The 19,980-nt window shown below is 45.2% G+C and overlaps 1 protein-coding gene across 1 annotated transcript; it reads left to right on the top strand.

The window, feature by feature from the left end:
* The first annotated feature begins 11,198 nt into the window (after positions 1-11,198).
* Positions 11,199-19,354, top strand: KCTD21 (potassium channel tetramerization domain containing 21). Its single transcript, XM_082277363.1, has 2 exons — positions 11,199-11,363; positions 16,893-19,354. Exon 2 carries the CDS (start codon positions 16,923-16,925, stop codon positions 17,703-17,705), a length of 783 nt encoding a protein of 260 aa, XP_082133489.1. The 5' UTR covers positions 11,199-11,363; positions 16,893-16,922; the 3' UTR covers positions 17,706-19,354.
* The last annotated feature ends 626 nt before the right edge of the window (positions 19,355-19,980 follow it).

Raw genomic sequence — 19,980 nt, 5'->3', positions numbered from 1 at the left:
GACAGTCAGGATTTCTTATAATATATTACAGGGACTGTAAAGGCTCATCCACAGCAGGTCCCCCCAGAGCAATGTGCTGCACAAATACACACTTGGAGAAGGTCTCTTCCTGCCTATAGCCTGAAATGAGCCATGCTCGTGTATCTGACCAGAATAATAATCACCACCTTTCTGTTCCTGAGCTCCCTAATCTGTGAAATGAGAACAACACGCACCAATTCCTAGCGGGGTTGGCTGAAAGATCCTTCATTAGCACTTGGGAAGCATTTGAAGCTTTTCAAGTGGACAGGGTTATATAAATGAAGAATATACATGCAGGTGACATGTACCCCAAGTATGGTTTTCACAGATGACATCCAGAAGAGACCTCAGCAGATGCCATCCAAGGACCATACCATCCCCGGAGTAAGCCTGTATCTGAGCCAGAGAGTATCTTTTCTCCTGGTAGACAGCTGCTTGAGGGTGGAGAAGTAAAATCCATGCCAGACACAAACATCAAGCTCTGACTCACAGCTGCTTGGTTGGGAAGCCTTCCCACTTCACCAAACATCACCTCTTCCCATCATTGCTTCCCCACAATCTCACAGGATGAAAAACACCATTATTGACAAGTATGTAAATACATATATAGCCACCTCCAACCCAGTGATGGCTGCAGGCTACATTGCAATGGCTCTCTAGGAACCCCCTTGCCCTTTCTGGCCCCTGCCTGCTGACTCATACATTCCTCTGCTCATGTGCTGGATTTATTTTTCCCCACCAAGCATTACTGCTGCCTTCCCTGCAACAAGCTATGGCAGAGCTAATGCTCTCCATCACACTGTTTTCCCAGGATAGAAGACATAAGCAGGACTCTTGAGGGGCCAGCCTGCATTGAACCAGTGGCAAATGAGGACAAGATAAGAGGAAAAGACAAAAACCCACAGATAATGTCTTTTCACCTCAAACAGAAAGTACCATGGTGTCAGCAAAGGCTAAAAGTCAACCTGGAGAGCAGATGAGGCTGGCAGACAGCCCAAAATCAGGAGAAGCATTTGTCCTTGCTGTAGCTCAGTGGTCACCTTGGCCATACACAAACTGGCACACACCTGCAATCAGGCTGGTACCCCTTTCCCCTCCTCTCTGCAGCTTCCCAGCCTGGGCCCAGACACCCTGTTCATCCAGCAGATAGATAAGGGATGAGGAGGAGATAGGAGGATCTACAGTGCTCACTGGTTATGTCTCACCATTATTTCCCTGGAGCAATCCATGCTGAGCCTGGCACAGTGTTTTGGAAACACCACACATGCAGGACAGTCAAAAAATGGCTAGAGCTCTTTTAGACCTAACCCAATAGATCACCACAGTCCCCTGGTGTATTTGGTGTTGGGTGCTCTCACTGTCCCTCTCAGGGGTGATGGCTGCCCACTAGTGTACCACTATGACTGTGCTTTTAGCTACTTTAGCCTTGTCAAACTTCACCCAAATTTTTGGTGCAAAGAGTCTAATTTCATCTGAATTTTGAGATAAACTTGCAGCTCCTTCAAGGGTGTGGTTCTTCCTCAGGCTGATCACAGAAAGGGACATGAGGATGGGCTTCCCCAGTGTTACTGCCTGGAGTGCAACTAGGTGTCCTCTGACATAGTGTAGTAAGACAAGGCTGAAACAAACTCCCTCCACAGTCAATAGGCAAACAAGTCCCAAAGGACCATCTTCCTCAGCAGGAAACATCATAATGACTTATATTGACATTAGGACCTTGAAGATGCACAGGGGAAACCACCTGAGTTGACCTCGTGGTGAAGGGTCCATGCTCTCCTCACCAAAGAAGGGCTTTACAGGACAAGGCTGAGCTTTAGGTAATACAGTCCCACCTGCACTCCTCCAACCACCCTGGTGACATCAAGAAGGGACAAACAAGCCCATGGTTCTGCTGGGTCTCAGGGTAGACCAAACTGCTCCCGGGGTGTGGGGCAGACAAGGCCAGGATGGAGGATGCTAGCCAGGGTATATATTACAATCTTAGAACAACATTAAAGCAACATTCAAGCGGCTTTGTAATATGCAATAACAAATATTATAGTCTTAAAACTACACTAAAAAGCATTCTACACTAAAAGATCATTCACATGTCAAAGACTAAGAATTAAGATGGTGAATTCAAGACAAGCACAGCTCCAGATGCTTTCAGAGCAATATTAGTTTAAGTATCTAATATTAACTTTTTTTCCCCCCAGGACCTCCCCAGAGAGTGAACCGGGGTTTTCAGTGGAGGAGTAAAGTGATTTGGAGTGTTGTCTGTAAGATCACTGTCTCATTTGTTGTAGAAATTGGAAGTGTGTCATAAATAACCCAGGGAACTGCAGGAGAGGGAAGGACAGTTCATTGTCGGGCAACTGAATGCTGCCTTGGAGATCTGGTCCCTGGCTCTCCTCTGTTTAATACTGAAATAAAGAGACTATCAGACAATCGGGCTTCTATAATGAGCATCCCTGAAGTAGAACAACCTTTCTGCACTTCTTCCTTACCAGCATTAACAACACACTGAAGAGCTGGGAGGATTGGCTCATTCCTGCTTGTGAACAGAACCGAGTTCCTGGAGCACACAAGGATGAAGTAGAAGGTCAAAGAGTTAATTATTAAACTGAAGAGTCACATTGAGGTTCCCATCTGTTTTGTAGCTCACATAAAACAGAGAGTACACAACATGAGCTTTGCAGGGACAAAGAAAAAATCCCATGAAACGGCAAAACTGTTCTGCTACCCCAGTGAATGACTGGCAGGAACAAAACAGGCAAAATCACAGAAATGAGGAGAAAAAGAACCTTGGGAGGCCTCTAGCCCAAACCCTGCACACAGCTGAAATCAACCCCAGCTGCTCAGGGCTTTATCCATTAAGTTCTAGAAAATATCCCAGGGTGGAAATCATACAACACCCCTGGGCAACCTGCTCCTGTTCTAATTAGCTCATAATGGGAAGTTTTTCCCTATTTCCAATTGGAAACCCTTGTTTCAATTTATATCTGGTTTTCTTCTTCATTCTCCTGCCTTGTACTCCAAAAAAGCCTGGATTCATCTCCTGAAGAACCTCCTTGTAGGCACTGGGGGTCTGCTATCAGTCAGTCCCCAGCCTTCAGCAGTTCAAGGGGTTAGTCCATCCCAAGTGTCCATCCCAAAATACTTTGCATTTGTCCTTGCTGAATTCCATGAGGTTCATGTCAGCCACAGCATGTCCTGGCCCTCCTATATGGCAGCCCTGTCCCCAAGCATATTGACTATTCCTCAACTCTGGCATTATTCACAAACTTGATGAAGTGAATTTCATCTCCTCCTCCAGATCATTCATAAAAAAAAATTTAAAAGGAAATGTCCTAGGATAGTTCCAGCCTGTTTCCTACCCAATTAGCAGTCCACACATCTCTCTTTGATACAAGGATGGTGTGGGGCATCATCTCAAAAGCCTTACTGACATCAAAGATGCCTGCTGACCACAAAATGGGTCCTTGCAAGGACAGACACCCAACCATGCTCTAGAAACCAGAGAGGAAAAAGGAATTTAAGCAAAGAGCAGCATTGGTCAGCTTAGTGTCACTCTCTAAACTGAGTAAACTGCAAAAAAGACCCCAAAATCTAACCTTGGGATGAAAAATCACCTTTGGCTTTGCTTGGGTCTAGTCTTCATACTCTGTACTGTTCAGAGCTGTACTTATAGTTCTCTTCTGCCTATTCTTTCTCTTTAATTAGGATTCATTTCAATTGAAATCTATCCAATTATTTCTAAATCAATTCATTCCTTTATCCTTGCCAGCAGCAGATTTCCAGTAAAGGTTTCCCAGTACTTTTTGCAGAATGCAGCAGCAGTTCCCACAGCCCAGATCTTAACAAAGCTCTGAAAACATAGATGCAAATGTACCTTACCTTTAGGAAATCTTAGTAATAAATTCAGCACACTTCCTACAATGGCATCATAGAGACTTTGATAAATACCACTAAAGAGGGAAAAATAATTCCCACTATCCAAACATCAAGTGATACATAAAGGGATTTGCTTCTTACTTACAAAGAAGAAAAATATCTACTTCCCTGAACTCCCTGGAGGTCTGGAAGCACAGAAATGAGACTCACCTTTTATTGTCCTTAACTCCTGCTGAAATGGTTTCTTTTATGTCAGCCAAGATATTACTGCTATTCCTGCTGCATCCTCCAGGCAGCCAGGCAATTAGGGCTCAATCCTGCAGCATGCTGAGCTGCTGCAGGATAAAAGGGAGCTCACATAATGCCTTGCTAGAGCACAAAAATTACTCTGTTCTCTAATATTTCTACAAAATTTGCCATGACTTGGTATACAGCTTCTTACAAGGACCAGCCCTGTTGTCACCTCTCTAGGTCTGTTTTCCAGAAACTTCAATGTAATTGTGTCCTAATGACTTTTTTTGCGGGAGCAAATATCCAATGAATTCATAGGCAAAGAGGATTTGTTTTGGTTCAAAGTACATCACTGTTCATCCAGCTAAGAGGGGCAAACCACAGCATGAACATCATTACCACATCTAAGAAACACCCACACTGTTGTAGCAATGTGAAAACTGAGGCACATCTAGACCACAGAATCATAGAATGGTTGGAAGGGACCTTAAAAATTATCTATATCAAAGCATTTGCTCAAGGAGATGGAATAGGTTATGACAGAGCCAGCAGCCAAACCTCTCCAGACCTGCAAATATATTAATGGTGATGCTCCACTGTACTTCGCTTTCAGCTGCTGTCTGAGTTGAACCCCATAAAGTGCAGTGCACCAGGTTAATTTTTCTGAGATCTGAGCAGCAATTCAGAGCTTATAACTGCAGAAAATTCCCGTTAAATAGCCCTTTAGAAAGAGAAATGAGACTCTAGACATTTGCAGTGATAACAGGGAAAAATTGCCAGCACAGAAGCCTGGCTGAATTTTTTGCATATGATTATAATCTGTCTTTCTAAATTCACCTTCTCTTTTCAAGGAGATCATATATTCCTTGCTTCCTGTCCCAGACTGCTTTCCAGTGGCAGACTGCACTCGTGTTGTGTGTCTCCTACTCACTAGAGTTAATTACTTTTGGCTGACGAGGCTCTTCATGCTTTTCTTTCCTTGGAATCACAGCCGCCCTTTAGTACAGCAGCAATGGAGATTGCCCTTCGTCACAGGCAGTAGCAGATTTGGGGCAGGAGCTTGTCCCTATGCTCTGCAGGACCTTGCACCCTGCTCAGTAGCTTTCTGTTCTCTCCAGAGAGTAAAGGTTTATGTAAGACATTGTCACCCAACTGGACTGCGGGCATTTTGCATGCCTTTGCTGTACATCAGGAGCTCTACCTTAGGAACAATGAATTTCTCTCCTGTGGCCACACTCTTTTAGAGGTCTCAAAAAAGTAACCAACCAGAAGATATCTACTTGTAAACAGCTTTAATTTATCACATAGTAGTCCCTACCTTGTTTAAAATTTGTTGATGCTTTAGATCCACAGACCACTGTGGACCCTTTTCCTTTTTTCTGCAGTACCACATATTTCACTGTTCTTTTTTCCTCTAAAACATCATAAATATGTTTGACCACGTCATACAATTCTATCAGCCCTCTCCAAGTGACAACAGTCACTGCCCTACCTCAACCTATCTATCTTACCTACCCTACCCTGCTCTCTTATTCCTCCAGTGCTTCTTCTTTGACCTCTTTGGTGCACACAGACCCCCCCCCCCCCCCAGTTTCTCCTCTTGCTCTGTTTTTTGCTGTTAGGCACTCAGTCATCGAATGAAAAAAAGGCTTTGGCTGGATGTCAAAATGATCTGTGCACTACCAAATAAAGCCTAAGGCTCTAGCATTTCATCCTCTCTTTCTCCAGTCTCCTCCTCCTAGCTTCCATTCCTCCCCTCCAGTCAACAGCCACATACACACATCTCTACTACCTACCGGTATCCTTGTCTAATAAAGCATCTCAAAACCATCACTAGCGTGTTATCAGCCATCCTGGTACAGATACAGAAAGCAAGACACAAGGAATTAAGTTCTTCTCTCCCGTTGCCTTGAAAACCGGCAGCAGAGAAAAGCACACGAGACAAGGTTTGCTCTAACCACCAGACCAGCAGTGACAAACCACTGGCTCTGTGGCTAAGCCCAACACCAACCCCAGACAAAAATAACCCACCCCAGTTGCTTTTGATTTCTCTGAATTTATTCAGCATTGGATGCCCAAAAGCTCTGTCCTGCTTGCAGTAAGTAAGTTTTTCCTCCTCACATTCTCCAGTTGAAGATATCTTCCTCTTCTTTCCCCAAAAGACCTCTGCTTTCCTGCTTAGCTAGAGCTCTCAGCCTGGGCTGTGACACACTACTTCCATAAGGCTTTATAGTGAGAGTGCCCAGCTCCTGCACTGACCTTCAGGCCAACGTCCTTTCTATCATTGTCCCTGGAGACTCTAAATACATCTACTCCGGAAAGCTGGTTGTTTTCCTGAAGGTATTTATAGCATTAAAATCACTATTCTTTCTTCAGGTTTCTGTCTGCTTTTGTCTCTGTATAGAAATTAAAACCCTGGATATAACCCAAGGAAAAACCACGTCCTGTTCACCAAAGCCAACGCTGCCTGGGATTCATCAGACACTGCTTCACTGTTTGGAGACACAGAGATCTCCAGTCTTTGGTGGTGCCTTCAGGAAAGGAAAAATGGGGTATGATGCCCATTTGAGACCTCAGTTTCCCTCCAGCCCCCAATATATTTGGCTTTGCATCAGCCAATTCAGAAAGCAGGAAGGCAAAGTGAGACCGTGGCAAACTTTATGGACTCCATCACAAAGGTGCCCAAGGCATTTTGAGACCCCCTCCTCAGGTGAAAGCTCAGCTGCATCCTTTCAGACTAGGTACGGCATGCAGTTGAAATTTCCCTGCCACCAGATGCAGCAGGGCATAGTTGAGCTCCCAAAGTGCTGTGAAAACCTCATAGCAGTGCAAATATTCCAACATCTGCTCTTATTCTTCAGTAACACCTGCAAAGTCCAATCCAGGGCAGATCTAAACTGGAAGTGGATTGGATCTCAGCTAATCTGAATTTGACCCTCACTTCTGGACTCTTTTGGCTCCCTATGGGATGGGAACATCCCTTGGTGTCTCTCCCTAGGTCAGCTTCCCTGGGGAAAATCTGAATCTGTCTTGGCCAGTTTCTTATAACAAGATGCTGCCTCGTAAAGGCAAAGCCTTTGCAAAGCCCTGCAGGCACTGGGGGAATGCACATACCCCCGCTTTCCAATGTTGCTCCTGTATTTCTCCCTCCAAGCATTCACCTATAGCCTGATTCCCAAAAAGCCAAATGCTTGAGCACCCCTCCTCCACCATTCCGTTCTGCAACTTGACCACAGAGTATCCCTCTCACCAAGCATCTCTCTGGCAATCCCAAAACCTGGGCCTTTTTCCCAAACTCCTCCCTACAAGCATCCCTTTCTTGAGCATCCTTCCTGCATCTCGACCTTTTGAGTAGTTCTTACTCCAACCATCTCTCCTGCATACCTCCCTCCAAGCCCTCTGCTACATTCCAACCCCAAAGCATCCCTCCCTCCCAAGCATCCCTACCCTTACCCTGAGTATCCAACTCTATCGTGATCCTCAAGCAGCCCTTACTTTCAGCTCCTTCGTGCATCCCGACCCCTGAACAACCTCCTGTATCCTGACTGCCAAGCATTCTTGCCTTTGAGCATCCCTCCTGCAGCACTTTCCACAAGCATCCCTCCTGCAGCACTCCCCTTGAGCAGCCTATCTGCACCCCTCATTCCATGCATCCCTTTCCCTGACTACCCTTCCTGCATCTCTTCCCCTGAGCACCCTTCCTATACCCTTCTTGCTGAGTATCCCTCCTGAGTCCTTCACCCTGAGCATTCAACACCCCAAGCGCCCCTCCTGTACCTCTTACCCTGAGCACTTCTCCTTCATCACTTACCCTGAGTATCCCTCCAGGACTCCTTTTCCCGACTACTCCTCCTGCACCCCTTCCCCTGAGCACCCCTCCTACACCCTTCATCCCGAGTATACCTCCTGAATCTCACACCCCAAGCACACCTCCCGTAACTCTCACCGGAGTATCCTTCCTGCATCCCTCACCCCGAGAGTTCCTCCCGCATTTCTCACGCCGAGCATCCCTCCTGCATCCCTCACGCACCTCTTTCCCCGACTACTCCTCCTGCATCCCTTCCCCTGAGCATCCCTTCTACATCCCGAGCCCAGGCTCCTGCACCACTTCCCCAGCATTCGACCCCCCGTCCTTGCGACCACCCCAACCCCTGACCGCTCTGCTCCTGCAACCCTTTCCCTTACCCCCGCCCCGCGTTACCTCCGGCCGGGGCCGGGATGCGGCGTGGCCGGCTGCGAGCCGCAGCCCCGGGGCAGCGCTGGGCAGGGCCGAGGGCGGCGGCGAAACTACATCTCCCAGCGGGCCGGGCCGAGCCGTGCCGGGAGCGCCGCGCCCCTCGCTTCCTCCGCCTCCCTCCGCCTCTCGGCCAGCGGCGGAGCTCGGCGGCTGGAGGGGGCGCAGGTGGGTCCCCGGCGGGGCTGGGGGGGATCCGCCTGGCTGGGGGGCGTGGGGAGGGCCGGAGGCACCCCCAGCGGAAGTCCCCCGGCGGGGAAACTGAGGCACAGGGAGGAAGCGGGGACCGGCGGCCGGGAGCCGCGGAGCTGGTCTGCTGTGGGATGCGGGAAGGACGGGTGAGCCCCCTCTGCGGGGGAATTTGGGGTTATTTTTTTAGCATTTGATGCTAATTTAGTAGTGTGAGCGCCTGGCTGTATAGGGAGGAGCCATACCTACGATTGTCCGTAACAGGGTCGGGCTCAGTGCCACTTTGCAAACTTTGCGCATTCCACTGCCCCCTTCAAATAAAACATTTCCGAAATTTAGGTATTCACAGCGAATCCAAGCCCTGTATGCCCACACCCGGGACACGCAGCCAGCTGGGTCCGGCTGGGCAATGGGCGTGATATATGCCCTCCAGAGGGTCTAATTCTGGGTGGTGCCTACCTTGTTAGCGTGATTTCTGAGGGGGTTTTGCTGTGGTGCAGCAGAATCCATGCTGGGAATTAGCCGCCCTCTAATTGCAGGGATGCTCTGGAAGCGATGGTGTCAGTGGGAGATGAGGTGGAAACTGGATTGTTGAACTACCCCGTGTGTCCATCAAGCAGGTGGTGGGCTACCATGTGTGTGTGAAGTTGTTCAGGGACAAAATAAAGTGATCCATGAAGGAAATAAAGAGTATCTGGAAGATAACTCCAGGGATGCCAAGTAATAAATGAGTGTTTGGACAGGACATTGAAAATCAGTGAAAACTTCTGCCCAGACTGGCATTAAATGGGTATACTGGACTGTACAAAGGGTTACAGTGGCTATATTGGACTGTACAAAGGGTTACATCAGCTTGGAAAGAAAAGTGATGCTCCCACTGCCCTGAGACCCCAAGCAGGCTCCTTTCTGGCAGCCGGTGGCAGTGGCCTCCTGACCATCTGCACTGCCCACCCAGCAGCCCCTGAGCCCACGGGTGTTGAAGGTCACACCAGGAGAGCGCTGAGCACTGCAGCACTTTGGCTTTTGTTCTCCAGACCTGGCCGCAGCTGCATCCCTGTGGCTCTGCGCTCCCTCTCCCCTCCATCTTGTTGTCAGCCGTTCTCCTTCAGCAGCTCTTAGCCTTCTTTTCGTTCTCCTGCTCCCTGCTGTGCGCTGCTGCTTTTGTTCTTCTGCTCTCGGGAGGAACCTGACCTTTGCTTTAATATCGCTCCTTGCTTTTTACTAACTGGGCACCAGCTCTGTTTTCCTACCTCTGCCTCCCTACCCCTTCTCTTTATGCGAAAATTCAGCATCGGCAGAGAGCGTATGCGAAGCCTCCTGCATTCAGCTGCATCCCTAAGCAAGCAACCCAGGGAGATGCTCAAGGGCATGGAGGTGCAGGTTTGGAAAGGGATGAACACACACCATCGTACCCACGACAAACCAGGGGTGTTACGAAATTCCCGTTCACGCTTTCCCACCCCTCTTGCGACTCACTGGCAGAACGGTGTTTCTGTGCATAACAAAGCAGGGTCAGAAATTATATATAAATTAAATACAAGTAACTGGCAGATGAGCAGCTGTGCTCCGAAGGTGGATAGTCAGTATGTCTCTCCCAGTATTGCAGCCACCGGCAGATCGATAGGAATCCTGTCGCAAGAAGAAGAGAAAGGAAGGGTGACCCGTCGTTTCCTGCCTCACGCCTGCTGGGAATTTGAGTCCCTTCCCAGAGCTTGTCACCATGTCACCCGTGCCAGCCTCGGGGTGAGCGGCCTTTCCCCAAACGCCTGCTGGAAATTTCCAGAGGCACCACAGCAGTCCCGGAAACAAATACCTGCTGTGCCTCCCTGCAGGCGCTTCTTTTTGGGATCTGTTTCTCGTGGCAGGCACGGCATGCTCTGCTTCACCGACTGAATTTAAGCCTCTTACATGCTGCTCAGTTGGAGGGGTTCATATTAAGTGTCCAAAATCAGGTGGGTCCGTCCTGCAGCAATGGGAAAACATGGGATTTCCTCTCTAAGATTGCCATAAATAAGCATATAGGGTGCAGAGACTGTATTGCAAATGTTTAACCTTCTGTAGTGGAGGATGAGCTGAGCTAAGTAAATGTGCATCAGGGATATATGAAGGGAGGGGAGAGTCCATCCTTGAAAAGGATTTTGTCCAAAATTCTTCCTAAAACTCAGCTCTCCTTGATGCCCATTGTCTGCCGAGAGCTGGGTAAGTGGTCAGTTAAGGTGTGGTTTGTTGGGTTTTTTTAATCCCCTAAATACTATTTTTTTGTTTCTACGCGCCCCCCCCCCCCCCCCCCCCCTTTTAGTTATTTTATTATTATTTTTATCCTGTCTTTCATGGGGTGACTTCTAGGCTTCAAACTGCCTTGTTTGCAGCCGCCGTAACACAGAAAGGCACGAGCTCATAGGGTTTAGATTTTCTCCACGACGTTGTCCCCTTGAGAAGGGACAAGGCACAGAACTGTTCTGCAGGTAGAGTTACAGCAGGTGCCATGGGCTTGGCTGTGTCCAGATCTGGAGTTCTCAACTTCATGAGGGTTTGTTTGTTTGTTTGTTTTCTCAGGGCTCAGGTGTTTTGTAGAAACTGGAGTTTTTACCTCAAACCAAAACGTGCATTCAGTGAGACACAGTGGAGCAAAGTGATAACTTGCCAAGTGTGGGGAAACTGGGGTAAAACCCAGCTGCGCAGAACGAGCTTCGCACAGGAAGGAGCATCTTTGCCTGATTATATGTTCACAATTAATATGCTCTAATGAAGCAGACTGGAGCCCCATCCTGCAACAACTGCTGAATCCCATTTAAAGTCTCCAGCAGCCATACAGGTGCCCAGCTATTTCTTTTTTCATACTTCCTTTTGAGTTGAAATCAATCCTGCCCCTCCCAAGGCAGAATTACTTCCTATAAAGCACTACCTGATCTGTGTCTTGTAACATTTTTCTCCTGGATGTGGCTTTCACCAGCTCTCTTGGGCAATACGCAAAAAGCCAGAGAGGTTTTTAGTCTGGCTGCGCTTCCTGATGCTTAGCAGAAATGATCCCCGGCTTGCTTTAATTCTTTTGCCATTTAGGCATCTTTCATTGCACTAGCCTAAATAATTAATTTCTTCTCTTTTTTTCTTTTTTTTTTTCTTTTCTTTTTCCTGTGTGCATGTTTTGCAGTTCATTGTTAATCCTCAACTACTTCTTAAAGCAGCTGCATGTATTTCACTGTCTTAAATACAGATTTTCCAAGTTTTGGTTGTGGAGGGATATTTTACAGGTGACCTATTGAAGGCTACACAGTAAAGTTAACCAGCAATGCAAATACTTTATACATAAGGTTAGGAGGCACTGGTACAGGCTACACAGAGAATCTGTGGCTGCCCCATCCCTGGAAGTGTTCAAGGCCAGGCTGGATGGGACTTTGAGCAGCCTCGTCTAGTGAAAAGTGTCCCTGCCCATGGCGGGCGGGTTAGAACAAGATAATCTTTAGGGTCCCTTCCAACCCAAGCCATTTTATAATTGTGTGACTCCATGAAATTAAAACCATTAAAAACAATGACTTTGTAAATGGCCATGTAATGCTACATCTTGCAGCAAAAACCCTATTGCTGTAACAGCATATGTTAACTCTCATTTCAGGGGATGCTACAATTTAAATGCTTTTAATACCATGTGTAAGGGCTTCAGAGGCCCTAAGCAGCCTTTGGGATGGACTTTGGAAACCTTAACAACTCAACATGATCCTCTTCTACCAAATTACAGATTGCTCTTGCTTTGCTGCTCTATGTTTAATTAATCTCATTAATTAAATCCCCTGAATGACACTAGGATCAGCCTGTTATCCACATCTTGGGCATTGCCTCTGAAATCCAGAAGGATTGTTTCATTTTCCTTCCCTAACATATTTAAAGTGAAATCTGTGTTGGCAATCAATTTCTTCTCCCAATAAAAATCCTGTTAAAAATTGTCTCTTTATATATATACATATATATATAGCTACAGCTGTCTTCTTTCAGCAACCATGTAAACATATCTATAACTTTAGACTTTCTGTTAAACTGCATTCTTTTTGCTGATAAGGTTAGATTACAGCTGTATGCATTTTTCAGTGGTTAAAAACATAGTAATATTTGTGCCATTTGTTTACATTTTACTTATGTTGGCAAATCATGACTGTTGGGTTTTTTTTTGTTTTGATGATTATTGTACACTTGCGGGTTTTTGCCAAGTTGGGTGAAACAGGCACTCAGTTAAATTATGTATACAGAATTTTATTTATTAGCTAATTAAAGCGCTCTTAAATGTGATGAATACAGGAGAGGGGAAATAAGCTTATCCAAAGCTGTCCTACATTCAAAATGATTATGAAACAAAGTGGTATGATAATGATGGTTCTAAATATGTGAAGGCATTGATAACTGAAAACAGTTAGCTTTTGTCATTTTGCATACTTGCATACCTTCCTGCTGTGTCAACCCCCATCACTCTCCCAGCTTCAAACCAGTAATTTGCTGAACTAAACTCATGGGGTAGAGGGTTATTACAGAAATGTTCTCTATGCAGCTGTTGAGGATGCTCCTGTGAGTAAAACCCAAGTTCAAATTTACAAGCTGTGGTCAGTTGAAATACTCAGATGCTCAGACAACAGCTTCTGTTCAGGAGTTTGATATTATCATAAAGCTAACCATTGCCCTGCTGGTTTCTCTCAATTTACATCACATCATAAGATCATGACTTTAAGTCAAATGTAGACATTTCCACCCCCCATGATATTAAAAAAGGTATTTAAATACAGGTTGCTCTTATAAGCATAAAATAGATGTTGTGTTCTTCAGCCAAATTTCCGTCTTCAGCTGTCAAATTAGATCTCTAGCTGACCTAATGTGAATGAATTTTAAGTGCTACTTGGAAAGGAGCTACACAAAAAAACTTTACTGTAATTCTCTGCTTCCAAGAACTGTAACCCAATTTGTACCTGACCTTGGTGACTGCAGGTTACAGAACCATACAATCATAGAATGGTTTGGGTTGGAAGGGACCTTAAAGATCACCTAGTTCCAACCCACCGCCCCATGGACAGGGACACCTTCCACTAGAGCAGTAGCCTCCCATGTCCAAGATCAGATGCTCTTAGTACCTCCTCTTTGTGGAAATGTCACCAAGAAGAAGTGATTTTCATGCTGCACTCTTGGACAACCTTTATATTGCATTAGCAAAGCACCCAAGCTTGATAAACCAGGGTGGGGGCTGCAAATGGTGGTTGAATGAGCAAAGAGAGAAACTTATCAACCCATTTCATTTCAATTTTTACAGAGTTATGAAAAACATTTTTTCATAAACAAGTTTATAGGAAAAAAAGCAGCAAAGACTGACTTTCCCCAGCTACTATCAAGTATATTGGTTGGTCAACGCATTAAGTCCAGGTTGATGATAAATCCAGTAGACATTCACACTCATTTGTGCTGATGTTTTTGGGTCTTTTGAGGTTCCCAGACTATCAGATTCATCTTCACACTATGAGGATATAAATCGCTAAGAAATGGGATGAATTAGGCAGAAGACAATTAGGAATGACAGCTGAGGAATAGTTATCCTGCAGCCTCATCCATGGGCAAGATGTTTGCATCATTAAATGTTTGAAATTTAATCTAGTGCAGGCAGGTTCAAAGTCAGAGCAGACTGGTGTCCTGGGAGAGTGAAATCCAGCCTGTATGGGTCTGTAGACTATGAAATAGCCATAAGCAGAATGGGCTATCCAGGGCATGTGTCTGAGCAATGCTCAGAGGTGGGAGAGGAGCAGAGCCCACATGCTGAGAGGATGCCAATCTCTGTGCTACTCTTCCAACTCCAGAGCTAAGGCTTGGTTAGATTTCTGATGCTGTTGCTGCCAGCATAGATATGGTCTTCAGCTTCAGAGAGCTCATGTTACTGCCATATTTTGTTGGCAACCTCCCTTTTGGACTGCTGATAAGAAAACAGTTACAGGAGACTTAAATGTTACCTGTTCAGGTAACATTTGGACCGAGCCATCTGCCTCTCATTCAGGCTATCAGTGAGGTGCTGGATCAGAGTAAACCTAGGATGGATGCTGAGTTTGAAATGAAGATACGTATCTTTGGGCCATACAGTGGTCTTTGGGTTGTGACTCTTGACCACAGGCTCTGCCAAGTGAAGCCTTGTCACAGACACATCAAGGGAAACATCTTTCTCTGCATCTGGCTAAGGCTGGCAGAAAGCATGAGAAAACAACTCTCATGGTGTAGATAAGCAGGCTTGAGCTCAAAAATCTGAAAGCTTCATCTATGAAGAAAGAAAAGGTTGTTTAGTCTACAGCAGCTGCTTAGGGCAGAAGAGGTGGGAAGCAGTGAACATGGCTTTTTGGAGTCACTGTCAGTCCTGCTTCTACAGGCTGTGTTATTTGTAGGGAGGTATGGGGAAGCTTCTGTTTGATGAAATGTGAAAAAAAGAGTAAAATCCATTTTAGGCTGCTTTTGTGAATGCTTGATTGTGCTTGTAGCAATGCTTTTGCAGACATACTGCAAGCCCTTAGGGGAAAAAACACATGGCAGCCACTCGTGCTACAGAATTAGATCAGTTGAAGCCTCCACATGATCAAGTTTAAACAGCTCTTGACTCTAAATTGGGTTGAAGTCTTCAAGAGTGGGAAGTACGCTGAGACTACAGTTCCAAGGGGAGTTTAGCACGGGAACAGATAGTTTTTTCTGGAGTATATTTGGCTGAGGTTAGTCACAAGGATGGTCTGTGGTCATCAATGCACGTGTTACTGTGTTGGCCTACGCATGCATCTTTATTTGCCAATTCTGCTGGATGCATGGGACTAAGGGATATACAGGGAAAGCACTCTAGATTTAGAGATCGGCATCTTTCCATTACTGTGCAGTGGGATATAGGCTGTGTGCCAAGGGTTAAAGAACAAAGTGGAATGTTAGTCTCAAACAATTTAAAGACAGGCTCTCCTTTGAACTGTTAATTATCTGCCCTAGGTTGGGCCAGTTTTTCGTAGCAAAATGTGCTGCTGTCTAGAGATGTATTTGTTTTAGGATGCCATTAGCACTATTATCTGGGTTTTAGCAGCCATGCAAGAATTGATATTCCAGCACAAGATGACCTTCTCCCTATCTACATTTTGCTGTGACTCCAGAGCTGATAATAGTGGGTAGTGTCTATGATTATTCCATTACTAGTTAGGAAAATGCCTGCACTTAAGTTTGATTTTAAGGGAGCTTTTTGGCAGCTTTCTGTTGAATGGCTGTATGTACTACAGCAAGAGCTACCTCCCGCCTCTGTAAGCAAACACTGGTGGATTTCCTGCTGAACTGTTGATTGATTTAGATTCAACAAACAAGGAAAAACAGGTTTGCAGGTCCTCAGGTAGCAGGAATGATGGCCCACCTGCACAAGACAGCTGACCTGAGCTCAATGGAGACAGCTGCATAGCTCCTTTCTTTTCCCTTGCCCCAGCCCTGGCACTAGTCCAGTTCCAAGATATAGCAGAAACATGCTGAATAGAAAATGTTGAGTTTTCTCCCTAAACTGGCTCACTGTTGGATCAGATGAGTGCCAGAGGTGGCATAAGGGAGGAGGATGGTATGGTGGAGGGCAAAGGGAGGTCATGCCCCTTCCTAAGGCTTAACTGCACCTTAAAATCGCATCCTCAGTTCATGTCAGCTGATTGCAGAGGCTCTGCATGGAAACTATGTCAACTGGAATATGGCCCCAAATAATTAGAAAATGTTTTCTAGGATAAAGCACATTGTAAGGAGAAAGTCTGGTGGGTTTTTTTACTGAAAGGAACTACAGACTGTTGTGTGCTTGCAGCAGCAACTGCTGTCTGGCTCCCTGCTAGGCTGACTGCACTCAGACATGTGTCAGGGGATTCTGCTGAATGGCTTTGCTGCTTTAATCATATCTTCAAACACTATGGTAGATGTTGGGATGTGTCCAGTTCTTGTCCTGTCCTTCTTTGTTCCCTCTAAATTCTCTGTTCATGAGGGAAATGAGATCATACAAGCCCAGATCACTACTTCAAAGTCAGCCCTCATTGTAGGTATTGGTGGGAGAGATTCACTTTTAGCATAATTGTAAAGTTTTGGAAGACTCATGGTTTCTGGCACTTAAATGAATTATACAAAGTCCTGTTCAAATCTGTTAGGAGAAAAAACATCCTTATGCTTGTTCTCAAGATACAACCTCAGAAAATAATTCCGCACTCCTAATTTCTATGATGAATTCTTGCCATGTGCTTACCCTTACATATTTAGGAATATTTATGTCTGTAGTTTAACCTTCAAAAAGGCCAATGCAACTAAATGTGTGGTGTTGGATTTTTTTTTATTTTATTTTTTTTAGAATTAGTCCCAGCACCGTGACTTTTCCATCATGTCAGAACCTATCACGCTCAATGTTGGCGGAAAACTCTATACCACCTCTCTGTCCACTCTGACTAGCTTTCCAGACTCCATGCTGGGGGCCATGTTTAGTGGGAAGATCCCAACCAAGAAGGACAGCCAAGGCAACTGCTTTATTGACAGAGATGGCAAAATCTTCCGCTATATCCTGAACTTTTTACGAACTTCTCACTTGGACCTCCCTGAAGACTTTCAGGAAATGGGCTTACTGCGGCGGGAAGTAGATTTTTATCAAATTCAGCCCCTGATTGAGGCCTTGCAGGAGAAGGAGGTAGAGCTTTCTAAAGCAGAGAAAAATGCCATGCTCAACATCACCCTCGATCAGAAGACCCAGACCGTTCACTTCACCGTCCGAGAAGCACCCCAGATTTACAGCCTGTCTTCCTCCAACATGGAAGTGTTCAGCGCTCATATCTTCTCCACGTCATGCCTGTTCCTGAAGCTTCTTGGTTCCAAACTTTACTATTGTTTCAATGGAAACCTTTCCTCAATATCCAGTTACCTGCAGGACCCCAACCACTTGACCTTAGATTGGGTTGCAAGTGTGGAAGGCCTTCCCGAAGAGGAGTACACCAGGCAGAACTTGAAGAGACTCTGGGTGGTGCCAGATAATAAGCAAATCAATAGTTTCCAGGTGTTTGTGGAAGAAGTGCTGAAAATAGCCATGAGTGATGGTTTCTGCATAGATTCTGCTCATCCACATACTTCAGATTTCATGAATAATAAGATTATTCGCCTAATTCGGTACAAGTAGGAATGGCTGTTTGTTGTGGTGCCAGCATGGAGATAACACAGGTTAAGTGTTTCCCTTTAAAACACACTTACACCTAATTCAGAATCATGCTTATCTGGATTAAGAGTCACTAACAAGGAGATGATTTTCCTTTAATGTACTTACCAATACGACCTTTCAGAATATGTCCATATTCCAGACAGAAGCAATATTGTCTAGCACCTGAATTAAGGACTGGCTTTGTCTCTGTCTCTGCGTCTGACCTGCTGTACAATTCTGGGGAAAATCACTTCTGTGCTCTCTACGTTTTCCAGTTGGAAAATGGGAGTGATCCTTAACCTGCATTGTCAGGGGATGTGAGGGTTCGGTAACCATGGTTTGGAATGTATCTGGAGAACAGATGCAGTGAAAGATACCATGGACAGCACACAGCCCTAGGAGCACATTTGCCGTGTCTTGCTGTATCACCTGTGCGGAGCATCCAAGAAGCTTGTTTGGATCCACGGAGAAGAAGCCTTCCCACGTGCACTCAATACAGCTGTAAAGGATGGTGCAAATTGCAAATGAGTAAGGGATCCTGTCTCTTTGGGTTCAACAAAGGATTTCTGTCACCCTGTGAAGCTGGCTTGGGTTTTTTTCTGAACCCTGTGAGGAAGCCCCTGCTTTATTCTGCTTTCAGGGAAGCCATGTTGGGATAATGTGATTGGCAAGGAAGCCATAGAAGAGAGAATGGTGTTCCTACAAACCAAGATTAAACCTTTACTTTTACATTCCAAAAGCATCCAAGATAACTAGTCCTTTTCTTTCTCTTACAATGTTAATATTTGTCTGGAGGATGCTGCTGAAACTTTCTAAGGTGAAGACAGATTTTGGGGCAGAGGCTCCCAAATGTCTTTTAAACATTTGAGCCTCTTTTGGGCACACGTCCCTTCAGCAGTGCCTGGAATGCATAGGGTGCTCTCTGGGTAGGATGGATTTAATTTGAAAAGACAACATTCTCACCAGGTTACACCTAATATTTTTCATTGCAAAAATGGGGTCATTTTTCCTATCCTGGTACATTGAGCCTTTTTTTGTTTAATATCTTTGTGAAACGGTCAGGTCACTAAAAGAATTTTACCTGCTTGCATGGCTTCAGTGTCGGCTTGCCAGAGGGAAGGCAGCAGGAAACCAGAGGTCAAGCTCTTCCCTACACACTGGATGGAGATCATAACTCACTAGCTGCACGTTGTGTCTAAACATCATTTGTGCCACATTCAAGATGGTTCTTTCTCAGCTAATTATGTTCAGAAGTATCTTAACTGTATTTCCCTAGCCAGATGGCTGTGAGTGCATGAAAGGCCCTCTGGAACATTTTCAGGTATCTTTAGTGAGACAGAAGGGAAAATGCAATAACTAAGTTTTGCATTTAGAGTTTTAGTGCTTCCAAAGGTTTCTAGCACAGGTCTACAAAGCTCTGTACTATGCATGTTCTTGCTTCCCAAAGTAACTACTCTGTCATTACAATAGCCTGACCTGTGAACAAGCATAAAGAAGCTTTTTTTCTTGTAAAAAACCAGTGTGATCAATATATTTCTACTGTCCCAAACTGTGATTGCATGAACAACACAAATCAGCATGCTGATGGGTAAAATGCACATTCTGCAGCTGTTGCCAGCCTGTTATGAATCACTGCCCTTTGTGTGGCTTGGTGCTAAACCAGTGTGATATACGTGGGACCATGTTGTCAGAAAGCGCTTATTGGGCTTGAAGCCCTCTGAACCGCTAAACATGGCACATTTTGTTAATTTTGAGGATTGTAATTTTTGTTGATTTTGAGGATTTTGTGGCCAATTCCATTTTGAGTCACCTTGTTCTTCTAGTTTTCGTTGCATTAGGAAGAACTTTTTTTTTTTCTATCCCTGTCCTGAATTATAAAGTACGAGTTTGCCAGTCAGCTGGACATTCACAGGGATGATCTGTGCTGGTAATATGATTATGATATGTAAAATGAACCTTCTTTCATCACATCTGTGGCTTGAAACAGATATGCCTTTGCTGAATTTATGATAACAGAGCTTTTGGGAACTGTTGACAGTATTTCTTTTTAACCTACACCCTTGAGAGTAGATTTTAAATGATCTGTAACCGGAGCTCTTGTATGTCATGACTAAAATAATACTCACCTGTAGGAATTTTTTTCCTGTCAGCTTGAGTTTATCCAAAGGTAAGAGCAGTGGGCTTAGACATCATTTAGAAAGGTAGGGGGGTAAAAGTATGACCTACACCCTTTAGAGCTCTGGATCAGTACTGCTCC

The sequence above is a fragment of the Coloeus monedula genome (genome assembly GCF_965178545.1).
Source record: "Coloeus monedula genome assembly, chromosome: 3".
NCBI lineage: Eukaryota > Metazoa > Chordata > Aves > Passeriformes > Corvidae > Coloeus > Coloeus monedula.
This window is presented reverse-complemented; position numbering and strand designations above follow the sequence as displayed.